General features: G+C 39.1%; 1 protein-coding gene across 1 annotated transcript in view; it reads right to left on the bottom strand.

Moving 5' to 3' along the window:
• Phf6 (PHD finger protein 6) overlaps window positions 1–19,935 on the bottom strand; it is a 44,334-nt gene that overhangs the window by 15,330 nt on the left and 9,069 nt on the right. The window contains exons 4-5 of the mRNA XM_036174930.1: window positions 9,044–9,177; window positions 8,768–8,811 (exon numbers count right to left, since the gene is read on the bottom strand). Of these exons, the coding sequence (XP_036030823.1) occupies window positions 8,768–8,811; window positions 9,044–9,177 (178 nt within the window). The remainder of the gene's footprint in view (window positions 1–8,767; window positions 8,812–9,043; window positions 9,178–19,935) is intronic.

Here is a 19,935-nt window from a genome sequence, read left to right as displayed (position 1 = left end):
TTAACAATCATCACTAGTTCCATGAGTCTCGAGGTGCTATGCTTTTTCTTAGCGTGAAATGGCTCCTAGAAACAAGAAGGCTTTGTCTGTGGTAAAAAGAGCACAACCCAATGTTTCAGATAATTGAACACAAAAAGTTTGATCGTAATCACTGTAACCTTATTTCCTTTGACTCTAATTCTGTAAAAATGAGTGCTGCGATACTGGTTGTGTGGCTTTCAAGCATCATTACAGTTGTGATCAAATCACCTCAGTCACACTGAGCAAGTGGCAACAGTGTTAGCAGAGCCTTAGCTTCCATCACTGCAGTTCTACTGGAAAGCATCGATGTACATAGTTCATCCCTTGTGATAACTCAATGGACAACTTCAACTTTAAGGCCATTTATGATCGCACTAATTGGCGAGTAATTGAACATATCCTAAGTACAAAAAGAAGCTCTCGCAAGCAATAAAAAGCCATTTGTGAGTTAGCTGCATCAAGTTTCATTAAGCTCTTTACCCATAAATAAGAAAAGAATTCTACAATTAACAGAAAGCATTTCATTCAGTTATTCACTATAAATATTTATTAATTAAAGGCCCATTATATGGGCCTCTGAGATGGCTTGGTGGGTTAAGGTGTTTGCAGCTCAAGCTTGGCAGTCTAAGTTCAATCCCCAGAACTGACATAAAGGTGGAAGGAAAGAAACAAAACTATAAAGTTGTCCTCTGTATCTGCTCCCTGGCACATACATGCATCATATAGTTTTAGTAAACATTTTTAATATAACTACTTAGAAGATAATGTATTTGCTATTATTAAAAATGGCATAAAAACAAAATATTGATTTGCCTTGGGGCCAAACTATAAAAGTTTTACACAAATCCTCCTAATACATTCATTGGTTTTCTATTAGCATGTTACTGATTGTAATTCTACAAACTAATTTCTCAATAAGAAATTTTATCAGCTCCTATTCTCAGATCCAATATCGTAGGATATACATCCATGATGGGGAAGGGGGAAGGAAAATTCAATTAGTATATCTGAATACACATAAACTCAGGGATAATATAAGTATTAGGTTATAAACCAGTTATACCAATTAGTCCCAGAGAGTGAGGAGAGAGAACTTTTGAAACCATTAGGTTGAGAAAGATCTGAATTTGATCCCTAGGATCCACATGATGGAAGGAGAGAACTGACTCCAAGTTGTCTGTGACCTCCAAATGCACACTGTAGTATGCACAAGGCCCCCAACACACACACACACACACACACACACGCACGCACGCACGCACGCACGCACGCACACACACACGCACACACGCACGCACACACACACAAGTAGCAAAACTTTTAAAGTAATTTTAATAGCACCTTTGTACTATTTAGTGTTTTAAATAAGAAATGTTTTGCTTTTCTAATCATAACAATGAGCATTGTTTTCCATCACTGATGAGAATAGCACAATTTTTATTCTATTTTACTTTTTAAAAAAAGATTTACTTATTTTTATTTTATGTGTTTGGATGTTTTGCCAGCATGTAATATGTTTACTACCTGTGTGCCTGGTGAGCAAGGGAGTCAAAAAAGGGCATCGGATCCCCCAGAACTAGAGTGATAAACAGTTATAAGCCACCATGTGGGTACTAGGAAGAAACCCAGGCTCTCTTCAACAGCTGCATTTCTCCAAAGCCCCTTTAAATTTTCTTTGAGACAGGTTTTTACTCCGTAGTCTGGACTGGCCTTGAACTTACGGCATTCCCCCTACCTTAACCTCCTGAGTGCTGAGATTATAGGTTTGAGTGACTGTATCCATTGCCTAAAAGTTATCTTAAACAAACCGATTTTCATAATCCTAGTTCCTTGTAGATAATCAAATGTTTAGGGATTATAAACTGTCCTAGTAATGTACTTCTACAAGCACTGACCAGTAGCAATAGTTATATGTTAGAACTAGTTGCTGTTAGTTATATGTTAGAGCTAGTTGCTGTTACCAATATGCACCTTCAAAGACATTTATTTTTGTGTTTGTGTATGTGCACATTCATGCTGCTTTCTGTGGTAATATTTTATTTGTGCTGAAATATGGTAATATTTTATTTGTGTTTTAATAAATAAAACTTGTCAGGAGATCAGAGGAAAAACCAAGCCATTATAAGTAAACACAAAAGTCATGAATGTTTGCACATTAATCCTATCACTTGGCAGGCAGAGGTCTGTCTGGATCTCTGTAAGTTCAAGTCCACACTGGAAACAGCCAGGTGTGATGGCACACGCCTTAAATTCCAATACCAGTTAACCATGGAGGTCTGTACAGACAGACAGGAAGCAACAGAGCTGGGCAGGAAGAGGAACTGACATAGCTGGACAGAGAACAAATCAGATGGCAGAACAGCAAGGCATATAGGTGTGGGTAGACAGAAAGTAACTCGCATTTGGAAGCTGCAGAGTTGGTGAGGTGAGGTTAGCTGTGGCTGTTCCTATTCCTCTGGTCTCTCTCAGGCTTTTAACCCCTATTTCTGGCTCTGTGTTTTTTATTAATAAGACAGTTTAGAAATTCGTCTACAGCTTTCTGCAGAGGCCTGAAGAGAATGATGGACCCACAGGAGCTGGAGTTAAAGGAGTAACCACCTCATATGAGTACTGGGGACTGAACTCTAGTCCTCTTAAAGAGCAGCAAGTGCTCTTAACCACTCATTCTTTTCTTCAGTCCCACATTTATTCATTTTAATTTTTTTGAAGTTGTATCTCTTTGTATTGTTTGTGTATGGGTGTTTTGCCTGAATATATATATGTCTGTGCACAATGTACATCAGTGTCTGCAGAAGCTAGGAGAAGTGTAGGCCCTCTGGAATTGGAGTTATAGACTGTGGTTAGTTGCCATGTGAGTGCTGGGAACCAAACCAAGGTCCTCTGTAAGAGTATCTAGATCTCTGAATTGCTGGGCCATCTCCCTGGCCCTGTACTTATTGTTTTTAAAATGCTGCTTTTAAGAGGGCCCAGAGAGATGGCTCAGGTTCAGTGGGTAAAGTTGCTTGTCACCAAACCTGACAATCTGAGTTTAGTCCCTGCATGTACACACATACTCATGCATGCACAAACACATGCAAAAAATAAAGAAATGTACAAATGAACAAAAATAAAATAATTTAAAAAATTTAAAGGATGCTGGATGGTGATGTACATCTTTAATTCCAGGAGAGGCAGGTGGATTTCTGTGAGTCCAAGGCCAGCCTGGTCTTTAAGCAAGTTCCAGGATAGCCAGAGCTGTTTGTTACAGAGAAACCCAGTCTCAAAAAAAATAAAAATAAAAAATAAAAAAAAAACTAAAGGAATAAACAATATATCCAGACACACACAGGAAAAACATGTAAAGATGTAGTGCTTAGTTAATATGCATAGTCTTAGCATTCAGGCTGAAAGCAGCAGGATCTTGAGCCGGAGGCCAACATAGGCTACATCATAAGACCCTGTTTCAAAACAGCACTACTGGACAAATTACATAGAATTTAATTCTGTTCATTCTTGCCCATGTTTTACTGCATAAACTTCCCACTAAGAATAGAAAAGTGCAACATGAGTTTAAGAACACTATTAAATACCATACATAGCTTCCACAGTAGATGATGCAAACTAGGCACATCAAGGAAAATTCTACTAATGTTATCAAGCCATTGGATCTCTACTACTCTGTAAAAAGCCAGGTATCTTTTCATCTGCACCACTTAGCTAAGACAAAACTTCTCAAGCTTGATCTTGTTAAAAAACAGTCCATTTTAGGAAGTCAGTGTAAGTTTTAAGATTAGACACTTTTAATAAACTCCTAGATGTTGCTCATCCTGCTGATCTATAGACTATACTCTGAGTAGAAAGGATCTATGACACTCACTTCCTCTCCCAGCTGCTAACAACTCCTGATCATGTCACCTCACACAGCAGGCTTTCTTCAGCACACAGCTCTTTTCTGTTCCACTGTCTTCATTCTGGCTAATTTCAACTGACCATATGGGCAAGCCAACAAACACCCAGCCACTCAGTTCCCTTACCTTCAATGATGTCCTCCATCAAGCACCCAATTCCCCAAGTCAATCCCAGAAACATCATTATTACCTAAAATTCTTCTACCTCTGAAATCCCTTTATGTAACTTTGAGAAATACATGTTTGTGTTGTGGGATACTTTTGTACACTGGTTTAATAAAACACTGATTGGCCAGTAGCCAGGCAGGAAGTACAGGTGGGATAAGCAGACAAGGAGAATTCTGTGAAGAGGAAGGCTGAGGAGGAGATGCCAGCCTACTATCCAGGGAGCAGTATGTAATGGCACACAGGTAAAGCCATGGAACATGTGGCAACATATAGATTAACAGAAATGTGTGGTGATTATTTATGCTGAAATGTGATATTTGTATGTTAATAAATAGTTTGCCTGGAGATCAGAGGAAATAGCCATAAACAGAAGTCAGACAATGGTAGCACATGCCCTTAATCTCATCACATGGTAGGCAGTCTCTGTGTGTTCAAGGACACAGCCAGTGTGGTGACACACACCTTTAATCCCAGTACCTACCATAGAGCCCTAAAGGTCTGTATAGACAGGCAGTGACGAAGAAGTGATGTGGCTGGGCTTAGAGCCAATGAGAAAGCATAACAGGAAGGCAATAAAGGCACAGGTTAAACAGGAAGAAGTTCTCTTGAGAAGCTAAGGTGAGGTGGTGAGCTAAGGCTAGTTGGCGGCTATTGCTCTGATCTCTACGGCTTACACCTCTGTATTTGGCTCTGTGTTTCCTATTTAATAAGACAGTTTAGAAATTCATCTACAGAAATGGGCTGAGTTTAAGTGTAAGAGCTAGTCAGTAGTTAGCCTAAGCTAAAGGCTGAGCAGTTTTAATTAATATAAGCCTTTGTGTGTTTACTTGGGTCTGAACAGCTGCAGACTGGATGGGACACAGGAAAACTTTCAGCTGCATGTTTGCTTTCCCAGCACCCATATAGTGGCTTGTAACAACCCAGAATTCCAGTTCCAGAAGATCCAGAGCTGCCTTCTGGCCTTCTCCATGGACACTGGGCATGCATGTAGTGCACAGACATACATACAGGCACATAAAATAAAAATACATCTAAAAAACACTGACTATAAAGATTATGGCTCAAGTTCCAGAACGTAAGTATAAACATACACTATATACCAAGGAAACAAAAGGGCCTGATATTCTATAGAAGTATACCATTAACTCAAAAAATTTAAGCCAATTTGAAGTTGTTCATAAAGTATGAACTAGAATCAAAACTCTTGCCAGGAGGTGGTGGTGCATGCCTTTAATCCCAGCACTCAGGAGGCAGAGGCAGGTGGATCTTTGTGAGTTTGAGGCCAGCTTGGTCTACAGAGCAAGTTCCAGGCTAGGCTCCAAAGCCACACACACACACACACACACACACACACACACACACACACACCACACACCACAACACACACACACACACACACACACACACACACACACACACACACACCTGTCTTGAAAAAAACCAAAAACCAAAAAACTCTCTCACTCAGCAAAAGGAACTCAAAATCATTCTAGTTGGGTCTTTGGGAGTAAGGGCACTTGCTGCTAAGGCTAAAGACATGAGTACAATCCTGGGTTACACATGGTAGAAGGAAAAAAGTAACTCCCACAAGTTGGTTTCTGTCACACACACCCCCCCCACACACACAAACACATACACTCGCACTAAATAAATGTAAAAAAAAAAAAAACACCCAATTTTTAATTCCCTTCTTTATACAGTCTGCACTATAGTGGCTTTACCACTAGATGGTACTATTGGCTTTAGAAGGCAGGAAATAAAATGGGAGCCAGTTATGTTAATCAGTATATATTAATCATCTTTAAGTATCTCAAGTATCCTGTCCCAGTATATTCATATACTTCTACTAATCAGATCATGAATCTTAATCCTTAGCTCTTAACATAGACGGCTACTCTAATCATAAAAGAGCACTGCATAAATACACTGTTAAAATACACTGAAGGAACAGAATACTAGGAAAGCTTCCTTACAATGCTTTCTTCTTCCTTTTTCATATAATGTTTGGGATAGAACCCAAAGCATCATGCATGCCAAGGAAGCCACCTACAACTGAGCTACACTGCCAGTCCCTACTTATAACCCTTCACAAAAGGTTTTTGATTCAGTTCTAGAACTGAGTGAAGAAAATCAGAAAAATAGTTGTATGGGATTTTCAATCACATTCTTTATCACCTCGAAAGTATTTTGTTCTTATTGTTTAGCCAGTCTATTTCCAATGAGGCCACAAGAGGGCACTGGATACCCCAGAGTTGGAGTCACAGGCAGATGTGAGGTGCCTGATGTGGATACTAGAAACCAAACTTTAGTCCTCTAGAATAGCACCAAATGCTCTTACCCTCCAAGTTATCTATCTACCTCTACACACTCCATTTTAAAAAAAAAAGCATAAAGTTTTTTTAAAAAATTCATTTATTTTTATTTATGTATATGTATGTGCCTGCTTATCTATATTCGATGTTGAATTTATATTTAACTATTTTAATTGTATGTATTTGTAGAATATAGAATAATAACTCAATACACAGATACAATGTGTGATGACCAAATCATAGTTAGCATGTACATCTAGTAAATCATTTGTTCCAAAAATTTTAATTAACATTGAGCATGATGCATTTTCAATGCATGTATATGATGACTGTATTTTTAGCCAGCAGTTTAAAGTATTTGTATTAATGTGGACTTCAGATGTGAAAACAGTATGGTTTTCTAATATGAAAGCAAAGTAGCTGGGCAGTGGTGGCGCAAGCCTTTAATCCCAGCACTCGGGAGGCAGAGGCAGGTGGATCTCTGTGAGTTCGAGGCCAGCCTCCAAAGCTACAGAGAAACCCTGTCTCGAAAAACAAAAAACAAACAAGAAAGCCTTCTTGAAAAGGATCTGAGATGGATTCCCAACTGCCATGCTGGGGTCTGATGCCTCTGGCCTCCACGTGCACCTGTGCTCATGTACTCCTAACCACCCCCCCACCCCCAACACACACACACACACACACACACACACACACACACACACACACACTAATAATAAAAATAAATCTTTAGAAAATCTACTTACCTAATTACTGGTATTAAACATTAAAACCGGTTGCCCTTTCTGATCTCTTATACTTTGCTTTCTTTTTTGGGGGGTAGGGTGGGGTGGACAGTGTTTGAGACAGGGTTTCTCTGTATAACTTTGGAGCCTGTCCTAGAACTTGCTCTGTAGACCAGGCTGGCCTCGAACTCACAGAGATCCACCTGCCTCTGTCTCCCAAGTGCTGGGATTAAAGGCTTGTGCCACCACTGCCCAGCTCAAGAAGGCTTTATATCTCTCCAGACCATAGCTAAGTCTTTAAAGATCAAATTGCAAAGCCCAGCATGGTGGCACACACCTTGAATCCTAGCACTGTTGGGAAGCAGGGGCAGGTGGATCTGGCTACATAACAGAGATACCCTATCTCAAAAGGATCTGCTTCCTAAAATATCAGTATTTGATCCATTTTAATTTTGAACAGAACAGGCTTAGGAGCTAATAAAAAAATTTAAAGATTGAGTTCAAGCTAAATGAAAACATGAGTTAATCTGAGATTGAATCTAATCCATTTTATACTGCGAGTAAATGTATCAAAACCATCTGTTTGAAAAGGTCTGACCAAAGGCTGGAGAGATGGCTCAACAGTTAAGAGCACTGGCTGCTCTTCCAGAAGACCTAGGTTTGATTCCCAGCACCCACATGGCAGTTCACAAGAGTCTGTAACTCCAGTTCCAGAACATCTGATACCCTCTTCTAGCCTCCATGGGCATCAGACATGCTTATGGTGTACAGAAATACTTACAGGCAAAACACCCACACACTTAAAATAGAAAAAGAAAAAAAGTTTGACCCCAGTCAGAATCCAACTTGGGAACTTCCCCATATCTTTTAAAGACCAAATGCAAATTAGCTAACAATATATAAACATGACTAAACTAGATTTGTAAATTTAAGTGGAAACAAAATGATAAGCTTCTATTTTTAAATTTACTTATAAAGGTGTCTATTTTTTTCTGGAAAAAAGCACAGTACATCTCCACTTATTTCTCAGTGAGAAATCCCAGTCAATACACAAAATCATGAATAATTCTAAATGTTTTTTTCCTTTTACATACCTACATATGATAAAGTCTGACATAAGCTGGACACAGTAAGGCATTAACAGCAGTAACTATAAATAAAACATAAATATAATGTAATCAAAAGTAATTTAAAACTTGTTTATTTTTGGAAATCTCCACTTAATATTTCTGGATCATGACAAACCAGAAGTAACTGAAACCATGGAGAGCAAAATCATGAATAAGGCTACCAGAATGTGTTGAAATTTTCCCAGAATGTGTGCTGGTCCAAAATACCTTAGTATTCCTAAAGTCACATTGTCTATAATAGCTAACAGAAGCAAGAATCCCAATTCTCACCCTTACAGAAACATATCACCCCTACAATTGTTTCTTCCTAATGTGGCCTAAGTTTTAAATACATAATTTATAAGACCTCTGGAGCAAAAGTTTTCTTTTAAAAATGCTCTTATTTCCATTGGTTTGTTCTAATGATTTCCTGAGTTATAAAGATATCTAATAGTAAGATTGATCTTAAGGAAAACGTTAATAGATCATTCACTCATTCTATTCAAATTTCTTCTTGAAACATGAAACTGCCTAATGAGACATACCTTCAGAGTTATGTGCAGTTTTCTTGTGTTTTCGACAATAAACCCTGAGGGGGAAAAGTACAAAATTATGAACTAAATTAAATTCATTTTTCAAATGACAAAAATGAGCAGCACAGTCCACCCCATTCATAAACTGCTACACTTCCTAAATCATTTAACTATTATATACCAAAACAGCCTTTATAGTGACAATGAAATGCTTTGAATGAGGAAAACACTATAAAAGCCTGAAGGAAGGTATGATTGCTTTAAAACAAAGCAAAATGAAACAGTTACATGTAAATGCCTTGTGAAGGTTTCTCTCGGATCTGAGCTTTATCATGCAATGCACAGTGGTAGTGGTATGTCCTGTGGCAGGTTTTCACATCACAGCCAATTGTTGCTCCAGGACAATGGCACAAAGAACACATCTAAAGAAAAACAACAAAACAATATTCAAATGTGAGCTGCTAATACTGTTACAAACAGGTTAGGGGCATTCCAATTTCTGTCAGGAAAAGCAAACTGGTTATTGAAAAAAAATCTAATTCATGTTATTTTTCTTATTTTGTCTCCTAAAAATAATTTAAATAAAATTATTCTGGTAGTACTTTTTCACTAACAAAAAAATATAGGATGTTATAAATGTCTGTTATTTTTCTATGGTCAAGAGAACATCTGAAATACTGTAAATCATGAATCTGAGCTATATATAAATATCAGTATAAAAAAGATAGACTTCTTTTGCAATCCAGAACTTGCTGGATACAATTAATTAGGAAAACTATCTCATGAGAATTTTTTCCCTTAAAACTTCCACTTAAATCAGCAAGAGAGCTAATGATATAGCTCAGTGATACACTGTTTCCCTAGTCACAAAACCTACCACCAGTCCCTAGTACCACCACCAAAACCAATTTTTAAATCAGAGTAAATGAAAAGTTAATGAAGATTAAGAAATATTTAAATAAATGAAAATCTTTGAGAAAAACTCCCCTATACTATTTAGGAACCTCATAAAATCAATTGGAAGTTAGGTCAGTAGAAAGGATAAAAGAATTATAAAGTAGTTTTAATACCTTGATCTGAGGATATTTTGTGATAACTAATTGATTATACTGTGAAAGTAGGCCTGCCTGCTTCAATTTAATCTTACTTACCTTCTGCATTATGAATTCAAGCCAACAGAAAGAAAAGATTCTTTCAACTCAATATATCTTACATTCTAAACTTATTAGATAGTAATTAACTAGCTCATGCTCTATATTTAGAATGCAATTCTTTTTTGGAAGTACATAACAATCATTATTAATGGTTTTGTTGCACAAAACACAGTGTATTGTACCCAGTGGACTTTTAACGTGCCATCTCCTAAACTATAAATGCCATATCAAAGTGAATCACAGTAAGGGAAAAACAAAAGCTTTACTTTGTTTCCTGGTTGCCAGATACCTTGCTCTAAACTCTGATCTCAGTACTCAGAAGACCAAGGCACAAGGATGGAGTTGCAGGCCAGCCTGGGCTACATTTACTGGGACTTTGTCTCTAAAAACCAAACCCAAGATCAATCAAGCAAAAAACAAACAAACACTTATGATCCTAACATTTGGACTACTTGGTCCCTAAGCAATGCTGATGTACTAAGAGGTAAATTCCAATAAAATTTCTCACATTTCTCTAAGGAAATCAAACACTTAAACTCATTCATGCTATATTAGAAAATACTCATGTAAGTAAAAAATAAATACTCTCAATGTAGGTACTTCCCAGGAAAACACAAGGGCCACTATCCACTATTAATACACAAGAAATAACCCCCTTCTTCAAATGAGTACTGAAACTCCAAGTAATTACCATAAAAAGAAACACTGTGCTAATGGGGGTATTGCCAGATCACAGAGCACTTGTTCAGCATGTGTGAGGCCCTAGGTTCAACCTCCACCTCTAGCAGCACAAAAGGAAGGATTAGAAATACTGCCTTTACAAAGTTTATATCCCTGTTCTAGTAATTGCACTTCTACATATTTACTGGAAATACTACCAGGCATAAACAATTTATGTTCAAGCACATCCATTGCAGAACTGTTTTTGAATAGTCTCAATTATAAAACAACAATTGAAACATGTTTAAACATTCATATGAAGGAATTTTCTATTGCTGCTCCTTGGGAAGCATTTTTTTTTTCAGAGAGCATCTCATGTTGTAGCCTAAGTTGGACTCAGATTTATGATCTGCAGCCTCAAACTACCAAGTGCTGGAATGATAGGCATGTCCAGTATACCCAGCTTCAAAGTAATGGGTCTACAGATGTTAAGTGAAAAACCAATACAGGATATGAAACTATGTTAATTTCGATCTCAATTATATTTCTAGTATATAGTCTTTGAAAATGGGAGAAGCCAGGTGGTGATGGAACACGCCTTTAATCCCAGCACTTGGGAGGCAGAAGCAGATGGATCTCTGTGAGTTTGAGGCCAGCCTGGTCTACATAACAAGTACCAGGAGAGCCAGAGCTACACAAAGAAACCCTGTCTCAAAAATACGAAAAGAGGGCGGAGTTACCATAGATACTGGCTCATTAGCTGCTGGGAGACTAGGGGCATCCAGTTTGCAGCAGGAGCCGAGGCCCGGCCCCAGGCCATTGGATAAAAACAAGCACTGCCCTAGGTTTGCTTTTCAGGCTGTTCTCTCACGACGGGTTCTTGCGCGAGCTGGACCAAATGACTCAAAGGCAAATAGACGGCTGTGCCTGTTTGGGAGATTTTGTTTTTCAAGACAGGGTTTCTCTGTGTAGTTTTGGAGCCTGTCCTGAGATCCGCCTGCTTCTGCCTCCCAAGTGTGCGTCACCACCGCCCGGCTGTGATTTGTTTTTGTATGCTGTATCTTTCTGAGATAATCTCACAGTGTGGTGCTGCAGTTGATGAGAACTCAGTAAATCCGTTCAAGTGGGAAAGAAAATACAAAAAGAAAGACGGTAAAAGTAAAAGTAAACGAAGCAAAAAGCTGATTTGCTATTTTGGAATGCTCTTCTTAATTCTCTGTATTTTCTGATTTTCCTATAGTATTCAAAGTATTTTGTTATGCAAAAAGTTATTTTTTAAAAGTGTCAGGAATAGTGTATCCAATGCATTCAGTGCTTGCCTCTCAGCTGAGAATGCAAAGGAAACCAAAAAATGCCAGTATTGGGGAGGGGGCTATAAGTTCAGATACGTCCAAAGTTAGTGTAAGCTGCTATGGTAACAGAACCCAACTTCATAAATAACCAACTACAGCAACATAGGAAGATCATGGGGTTTATTTTTTGTTGGTTTGTTTGTTTGTTTTTTGAGACAGGGTTTCTCTGTGTAGCTTTGCTCCTTTCCTGGAACTCACTTGGTAGCCCAGGCTGGCCTTGAACTCAGAGATCCGCCTGGCTCTGCCTCCAGAGTGCTGGGATTAAAGGCATGCGCCACCACTGCCCGGCCCAGAAGATCATGTTTTTAAAGCGATCAAAAGCTTATTTTGTTGTCAGTTCCATTCAATGAGGAATGGGACAAAATAGCAACAAAAATATTTTAGAGTAGAAAATACTTGTCAAGATAAGGAATAGAATTTCTTTGGGGTTTTGGATTTTGGGGGAGAGGGTATTTATTTAGTACTTTAAAAAATTATTTTTCCATATTTTTTATGTGTACGGGTGTTTGTGTGCCCATGGAGACCAGAAGAGGAAAAGCAATGGATCCCTTGGAACTAGAATTACACATAGTTGTGAGCTACCATGTGGATCCTGGGAATTCAATCTGGGTCCTCTGGAAGAGCAGACAGTGTTCTTAACCCCTGAACCATCTCTCCATCCATTGTTTTACTTTTTGAGATAAGGTAGGCAGCATAGCCTAGCCTTCATGAGGCAACCCTCCTGTGCCAGCTTCCCAAATGTCAGGATTTTAGGCATGCACTCTTGTATACCTCTCACTGTGTTATCCCAATTATCTAAGCTATAGCCCAACACCTTCAACAATTCTTTTCCCTCAACTCCTACAGGACAGGGTACATAGCAGCTTCATCTTAGTTCTTACAATTGTTCTATTTTTTAAATAAATGAATAGAGTTTACCTTCTATATTTGTTTATAACACTGAGAAGGACACTAGGCCTTTGTGCATGGTAGGCAAGCACTCTCCCACTGAAAACTAAGAGTGCTCAGTAAACGTGTTGATTTTTTGAATTGTGTTAATTTAATTCTGTTATTGAAGATTGGAATATCTTACACACACACACACACACACACACACACACACCCCTTAAAAATTGAAGACATTACCTATTTATCTTCAGGTGCTTCTAAAAATGATGATGAACTGGATGTAGGCATATACCTTTAATAGAAGAACTCTGGAAACTGAGGCAATTTCAAGTTTGATGGCAACTTGAGTTCAGGATTTACTCAGAAACAGTGGCTAGAGAGATGGTTCTCTGGATAAGAGCACTTGTTGCCCTTGCAGAAGACCCAGGTTCAGTTCTCAGGACCCACATAATGCATCACAACAATCTGTAACTTAGCTTCCAGAAGATCCAACACTCCCTTCTGACCTATCAGGACACTGCACAACACTCACACACATTAAAACAAACAAAACCACACACACACACACACACACACACACACACACACACACACACCCGCCCCCTCTACACACACATACAATAACTTACAAACGGTATGATCTGGAACTAGAAAAAGTGATATTGAGGACAATTCAGTTGAAAAAACACAGAATGTAGGGAAGAACAGATTAGCCTTCCTAGAAACAAGAATGAGAGCTTAGAGATAAATATCATAATTAAAGAAGCTAGGAAAGATAGGTAGGTAAAACCATTTCTGAAATGCTATGGCAAACAGAAAAAAAAATGGAAAGCTTTTCTTAAAAAAAGAAAAGAATTAGAAAGGAAGAGAGAGCCACTGTCTTTTGGGGGGCCTGGGCTGCTGATAGGTCTCCCCATAGCCCGGTGGCTGTCCTCACACACATGCACATACGGCAGCAATAATAGGGCTCCAGGGGGTTAGTAATAACCAAAGAAAAGACATGAAGTTAGCAGGGTGACACGGGAGGGGCACTAAGAGGAGTTGAGGGCGGTAATGGTCATTGGATATGATACAAATAAATTTCACAAATGTACAAAATGTTCAAAGACTAAAGAAAAATTAATTTAAAAGAGGGACGGCCATGGTGGCACATGCCTTTAATCTCAGCACCAGGGAGGTAGAAGCAGGGGCAGGCAGATGTCTGTGAGTTCCAAGCCAGCGAGGTCTACAAAGTGAGACCCTGCCTGTCTCAAAAAACAGACAAAGAGAGCCCGCCATCACCACCGTCACCATCATAGCAAGTTATGTCAGATGGAGCTAGCACTGGTACCCAGGATCTGCCTTTACCGAAAACACTTGCTCTGCACTCCGCCAGTCTTTCCCACGATTTGTCCTCCAGAAGAAGACTGTCAGCTGCCATTTCCATCATGCTTTCACTGTATCCCTGGCACCTTCAAATGTGGGAAATGAAAACTAATGTGGCAGGAACATGTTTTTCAAGAACAATGGTGTCCTTTCCCTGCCAAAAAAGGGGCTGACCTACCTACCAAATATTCTCTTGAGAGCTAATTTTCTTTCCTCCAATGTATAGGTCTAAATGTTAATTCTCAGATTACTCTGCTTGTATCCTATTCCATGTTCTTGTTTTTAAAAGGCAAACACATTGTCACTGATACTGCTTTTCTCTTACCCTCCTCTTCAGCTTGCTCTTGGAAGACCTGATAAACCTCAATTATGAATCTCCAAGTGCAAAGTTGCAGAGTTTGGAAAATGAGGTCCTGCCCTATCCTAGGTAATTGTACACATCCACAGTATGGTCAGAAGCCGTGCGAACGAACAGCCAGAAGTTCTGCTATGCTAACAGAGGTTAAGCTGTACCACAGAAACAAGTCTCAAGGAGCTGACCCGAAGATGAAAGAGGAAGCAAGCCATGCATGAGAGGACACACAAAGAACTGAGAGGACCGAGACTTCACTGGACAGCCAGCATACCTGCGCTTCAGTCAACTGAACAAGACCAAGAATGAAACAGTTCTCCATGAAGTCCTAAGGATCAAAAGGAAAAATACTGTTTTCTTAGTCGCTGTGAGGAGGAAAATGAAAATGAGGTTGCCAACTTCATGGATAAGCACAAAAACAAAGTGTCTGTGGCAAAGCTAGAATCCAGTGGCTACAGAAACACTCAAGAGCACAGCTCCATACAGCTCAACTGTAGCAGAGGATCTCCCAGCATAGAGAGTCATAGCAGAGCAATATTGTTCACAGCGGTGGAGACACTCACTTCAGAAAGCTGCTTTGAATAACAAAATGCAAAAGAAGATGTGAAAAGAAGCCATGCTCCTGAGCCTGGAAGGTAAAGACAAAAACTGTCAAAAGCACCTAAAGAACGGGACACCCTAGCTAGGGTATTTTCACAAGAGACAAGCTCCTCCTTTTGGCTGTAATAACACTATTTCCCATAAAATCCAGAAAGCAGGACAGTACAGTTGGAGCAAATAGTCAGAAATGCCTCAATAATGTTGTGTATCTCCAGGACCATAGTTTAGAATAATGCCTCACATATCCAACACAGACAAGAGTACCCTCAGGCTTATCTAGTTAGTTGACAGTGACCAAATTACGTGTTAATTTTTTTAAAAAAGAATGCCACTGACAGTGAGGGTACAGCGTGAACTCAAAACTGTTTCTATGTGATCTTATAGCTAGCTATACCTCCTGGTTTCAAAATCAGTGGTTTTGAAGATCACACATAAAAACACTGTCAAATCCTTGAAAAATGGCAAGTTGCTTACAAGACAGATTTGGACTTTAAATTCCAGGTGCCTCTAACACATAGGGCCAATGAAGGACACTTGTTTCGTTTTGACCTGACAACAGACTAATGGAAACCAGAGGACAATAAACTCAAGTCTGGGAAGCTCTTGCCTAACCTAACCCTCTGACCTTATGCTGAGTACTCACATATTCCAACTCTATCCAATTACCCGAATCATGTCTGATAAGAAAAACAGATTCTCATTTGAGCATTTAAAGTTTCTTTTCTCCCTTTGTTCAACTGAAAAGTTCAGACATTTGGTAAGTGCAGACCTTTTCGTTTAGATTCTTCCCAGCTATGGGTCTTTGCAGTTGAGAATCCTGTGAACTGCCAGGCGGCCTGCTATATTTAATCTGTGAAGAATGCCAAAAACATAGCCACACTCAAGTAAGCACCAAGACAGTCCCCTAAAACACAGAGAAATTATTTGACCGAACTGCTCAGTTGTTTTTTGCAGTTCTGAGCACAGAACCCAGGGCCTAGAATATACTGCACAAACAACCTACCACCGAGCCACACCTCCTCAAGCTCTGGTTTGATATTATTGGTTTTGGTTCTCCTCCATTAGCAAACACAAATGAGAATTTTATGACATAAAGTTAGTGTTCCCAATTATAAAACATACTAAATGAAGGCAAAGAAAAAGACTGCATTTAAATAAAAGCATTTCCATAATAGCCAAAGACACAATTTTTTCCATTACTGCTTATTTTACTTAATCACCCCAAATGCAAAGTTCACTTTAATATAAATTTCTGGTAAAATATCTACAGACATTAAAATTAACCTCCATGCTATAATTGGCTTTTTAAAAGAATTCCCACTAGCATGACTACATTCATAATGCATATACATATAGTTACAGAGATGAAGTGAAAAATCTCCCCAATGAAAATTGACCTCTTTTCCTCCTCAAATACCCTATAGGCAGATGTCCTGTGAGCCCAACATGGCCTACTTCTGGATTTTATAAATGAAGTTTAAGTGGAGTACAGCCATAACTATTTTTTCAATATTGTCTTTGATTACAATTAAGACCACATAGCTGGGGGAAAAGCTTCACGAATTTATTTATTTTTCTTTTAAATTTTATGTATTTGTTTGTTTGTTTGGTCGGTCATTGGCCTCAGCAGAATGACAAATGTCATTTATTGAAGGAGGGAGGAGGCCTTAAATACAGGCTTACAGCACGATGGGAGAACCCCGGAGGGCAGTTCACTACCTATGTTTTACAATCTTGCATCTAAGGCTTCACAAATTTACTATCTGGTCTTTCAGAGAAAAAGTCTGTCTTGTGGCAGACACCTGTGCTCCTAGCACTCAGGAGGTTGAGGCAAGAGAACTGCCAGTTCAAAGCCAGCCTGGACTATCTGGTAAGACTCTATTTTATAAAAGCCAAAGTGTGCCAGGTGGCGGTGGTGCACACCTTTAATCCCAGCACTCTGGAGGCAGAGCCAAGCGAATGAATCTCTGTGAGTTCGAGGCCAGCCTGGTCTAAAGAGCCTGATTCAAGACAGGCACCAAAGCTACACAGAGAAACCCTGTCTCAAAAAATAAAAAATAAAATAAAAGCCAAAGTGTGCCTGTCTGAAAACCAGCTCTTTTCTGATTTATTCAAGCTGGTGAGGGATCACTGTTATAAGAGCTTACGTAGCATCAACAGTCACCCAATACCTTCTGCTTCTGTATGCAAAAACCAAGTGGGGGGCATCTCGCCCCCATTGGGCCTTACTAAAGGCTAAACAAGCCACACACACTACTTAAGCAGCACTGGCACGCTGCACTCCTTCCCTGAAACTCTCCATTCCACATCTGACTTCCATGGTATTGCTCTCCTGGTGGAACACATTTCAAAAGAGCACCTTTTTGTGGGAAAAGGTTTTACTCTGTAGTCCAAGCTTGCCTGGAACTCATATCCTCTTCCTGCCTCAGCTTCCTGAGTGCTGGAATTACAGACGCAGGTCACCATACAGGCTCAAATGTATTTTCCACACAGCCTTCTGACTTCTCAGGTAGATCAGCTGTGGTCTTCTTTCCCAGCTCTCTCATGCCATTCTTTACTTCTAAGAGTAATTTATTTCATGTCTATATCCAAAGTATCTAGTTTTTAGTAGGTTCTTGAATATTTTATAAACACATATAAAGATAAAATCTAAGGTTTACCTGACAAATATAGTGCCCAAGAATACAACAGAAATACCACCACACTGGGTGAGTGAAGGTTGAAGAGATGAAAATCATCATGTTTGAGGTATCTACATAGTTCTCTACCACACTGAAGAAATAACCAGGCTAATTTTTCTACTCCCTTTCCAAACTGTCAAAGCCTCAAACAACACGACAACACTGATTAACCAAATCAGGAATTTTATGTTATGCCAGGACATCCAGTTTAAACCTAGCCTATTATTAAAGGCTTTCTACTATCTCCAATCCAAACCCATTCCTCTTTGAGATGCAAGGACTGATCAGTGCCCACTTACTTATTAGAATAGTACAGAACACAAAGGCTTCTATGCTAAATGTTTCCATGTGTTATGCCCATGTGATGCTTTGCTAGGCAAAGAGAACACAGTCTCAACTCTCTTGGAGCCCACAGTTCACCATGGAAGAAAATCTTGCCCATGTGTTCTGACTACAAAGCATGCCGTGCTATACTGTATTGCAGAGACAAGCATGAGTTTGATCTGGCCAAATAAAGAGAACTTTTGTGAAGTATCAATGAAAGAAAGCATAGAGGGGATGTCTGAAAACCCAAGAAAGGAGAGAAGAGGTTGGGAAAGGTACATTAAGACAGGATTGCTCAATGTCATGCTAATGTCTCTGGATAGTTTGGAGAGTAGTATTAGCTTTTTTTAACAATTAAATGTGTGTCTGGTGTGTGCACACACATAGGCCAATGTCAGAGGGCATCTTGCAGGAATGATTGCTTCTCCCTTTCTACCAAGTGGTTTCTGGGGATCAAACTCAGGTTGTCAGACTTGGTGGCAAGTACCTTTATCAGACCTGAACCATCTCACAAGCCTGGCAGTAGCTGTCAAAAGCAGTTAAGCAAGTACCAGTGGTATGTTTACTAGAAAATGATACAGGGCAGCATTAAGAAAAAAAAGACCAAGTCTACTCAGAAATAAAATCCACATAGCAGATGTGGAAGGAAGGGTTGAAGGCAAGGGATTCAGAAAGAGAATCAAATTTCAGGGTGGAAGGTTATAAATACTGGTTTGGACAGGTTGAGTTTTAAATGCCTGCAGGACATCTACATAGAACAGGCAAGTAAATTGCAATCATTATACTTCATTCTCCACAGTGCCTATTGTATATAACTTGTCTCCAGAAAAATCGTGTTTGCCTTTCCTCATTCTGAGTTGAAATTCTTGTCTGATATTTAAAAAACCCTATGACCATTCTTACTCAACTCTAATCTGGTAAAGCTCACAGCCATTTCCTACATTCATTCCTACACCTGACTATCTCTAGAAAGAAGTCTTAAGCTTTTAAATAGGGAACAGCCAACAGCCCTCTCAAAAAAAAAAAAAAAAAAAGCACACACACTAGGAGTTATCTATTTAGATCCTAAATACGGACACCCTACCTCTGCAGTGCCACACTCCCTTGCTACTGAGTAAAGACTGGAAAATGAGTTGTCTTATGGTCAGAGCCTACAAAAAAATATCTCCAATGTAAAAATAGACCATTTTTACCCAAGATGTGTATAAGGTTCTGTCCTAACAGTAAGCAAGATAATGCTACTGATAGAATACATTAAACAATAGGAGTCTGAGTGTGCCTTAAAATCAACAATCTTTATTAGAAAACTATCATACTTTATTAAAATATGATTTGAGGTGAAGCAGCTTAAAAGAACAGCTGGATAACCTGCTGATTACAAGTGCTGGCCCTAGATTCAAATGTGAGGTCTGCCACATACTAGCTACATGACCATAGACATTCATGTTACTTTACTTCTCTGAGCCTGTTTCCTTTTGTATAAAAAGGCAAGGATGAACACTTTCTTTCCTTTCTTGCAGCATGATTGTGAGGATTAATTAGGATCATGTATTTAAAATACTCTGCCTAGTCCTTAACACATATTGCGCACTAAGTAAGTGTCAGCTAGTTCTACTAACAGATAAAGTATAAAATGTTCAGGGGAGTTCATATGGTGTGTGGCAGAAAATTCTCATTTGAAAATAGGCAAGTTTGGGAATCATGTGAGGATGTAGGAGGGATTCTTTTTGTTGTTGTTGTTGTTGTTTTTTTGAGACAGGGTTTCTCTGTGTAGCTTTGGTGCCTCTCCTGGATCTCGCTCTGT

This window comes from Onychomys torridus, chromosome X (assembly GCF_903995425.1).
Source record: "Onychomys torridus chromosome X, mOncTor1.1, whole genome shotgun sequence".
In the NCBI taxonomy this organism is placed as follows: domain Eukaryota; kingdom Metazoa; phylum Chordata; class Mammalia; order Rodentia; family Cricetidae; genus Onychomys; species Onychomys torridus.
Note: the sequence above shows the minus strand (reverse complement) of the source record. Positions and strands in the feature narration are given on the sequence as shown.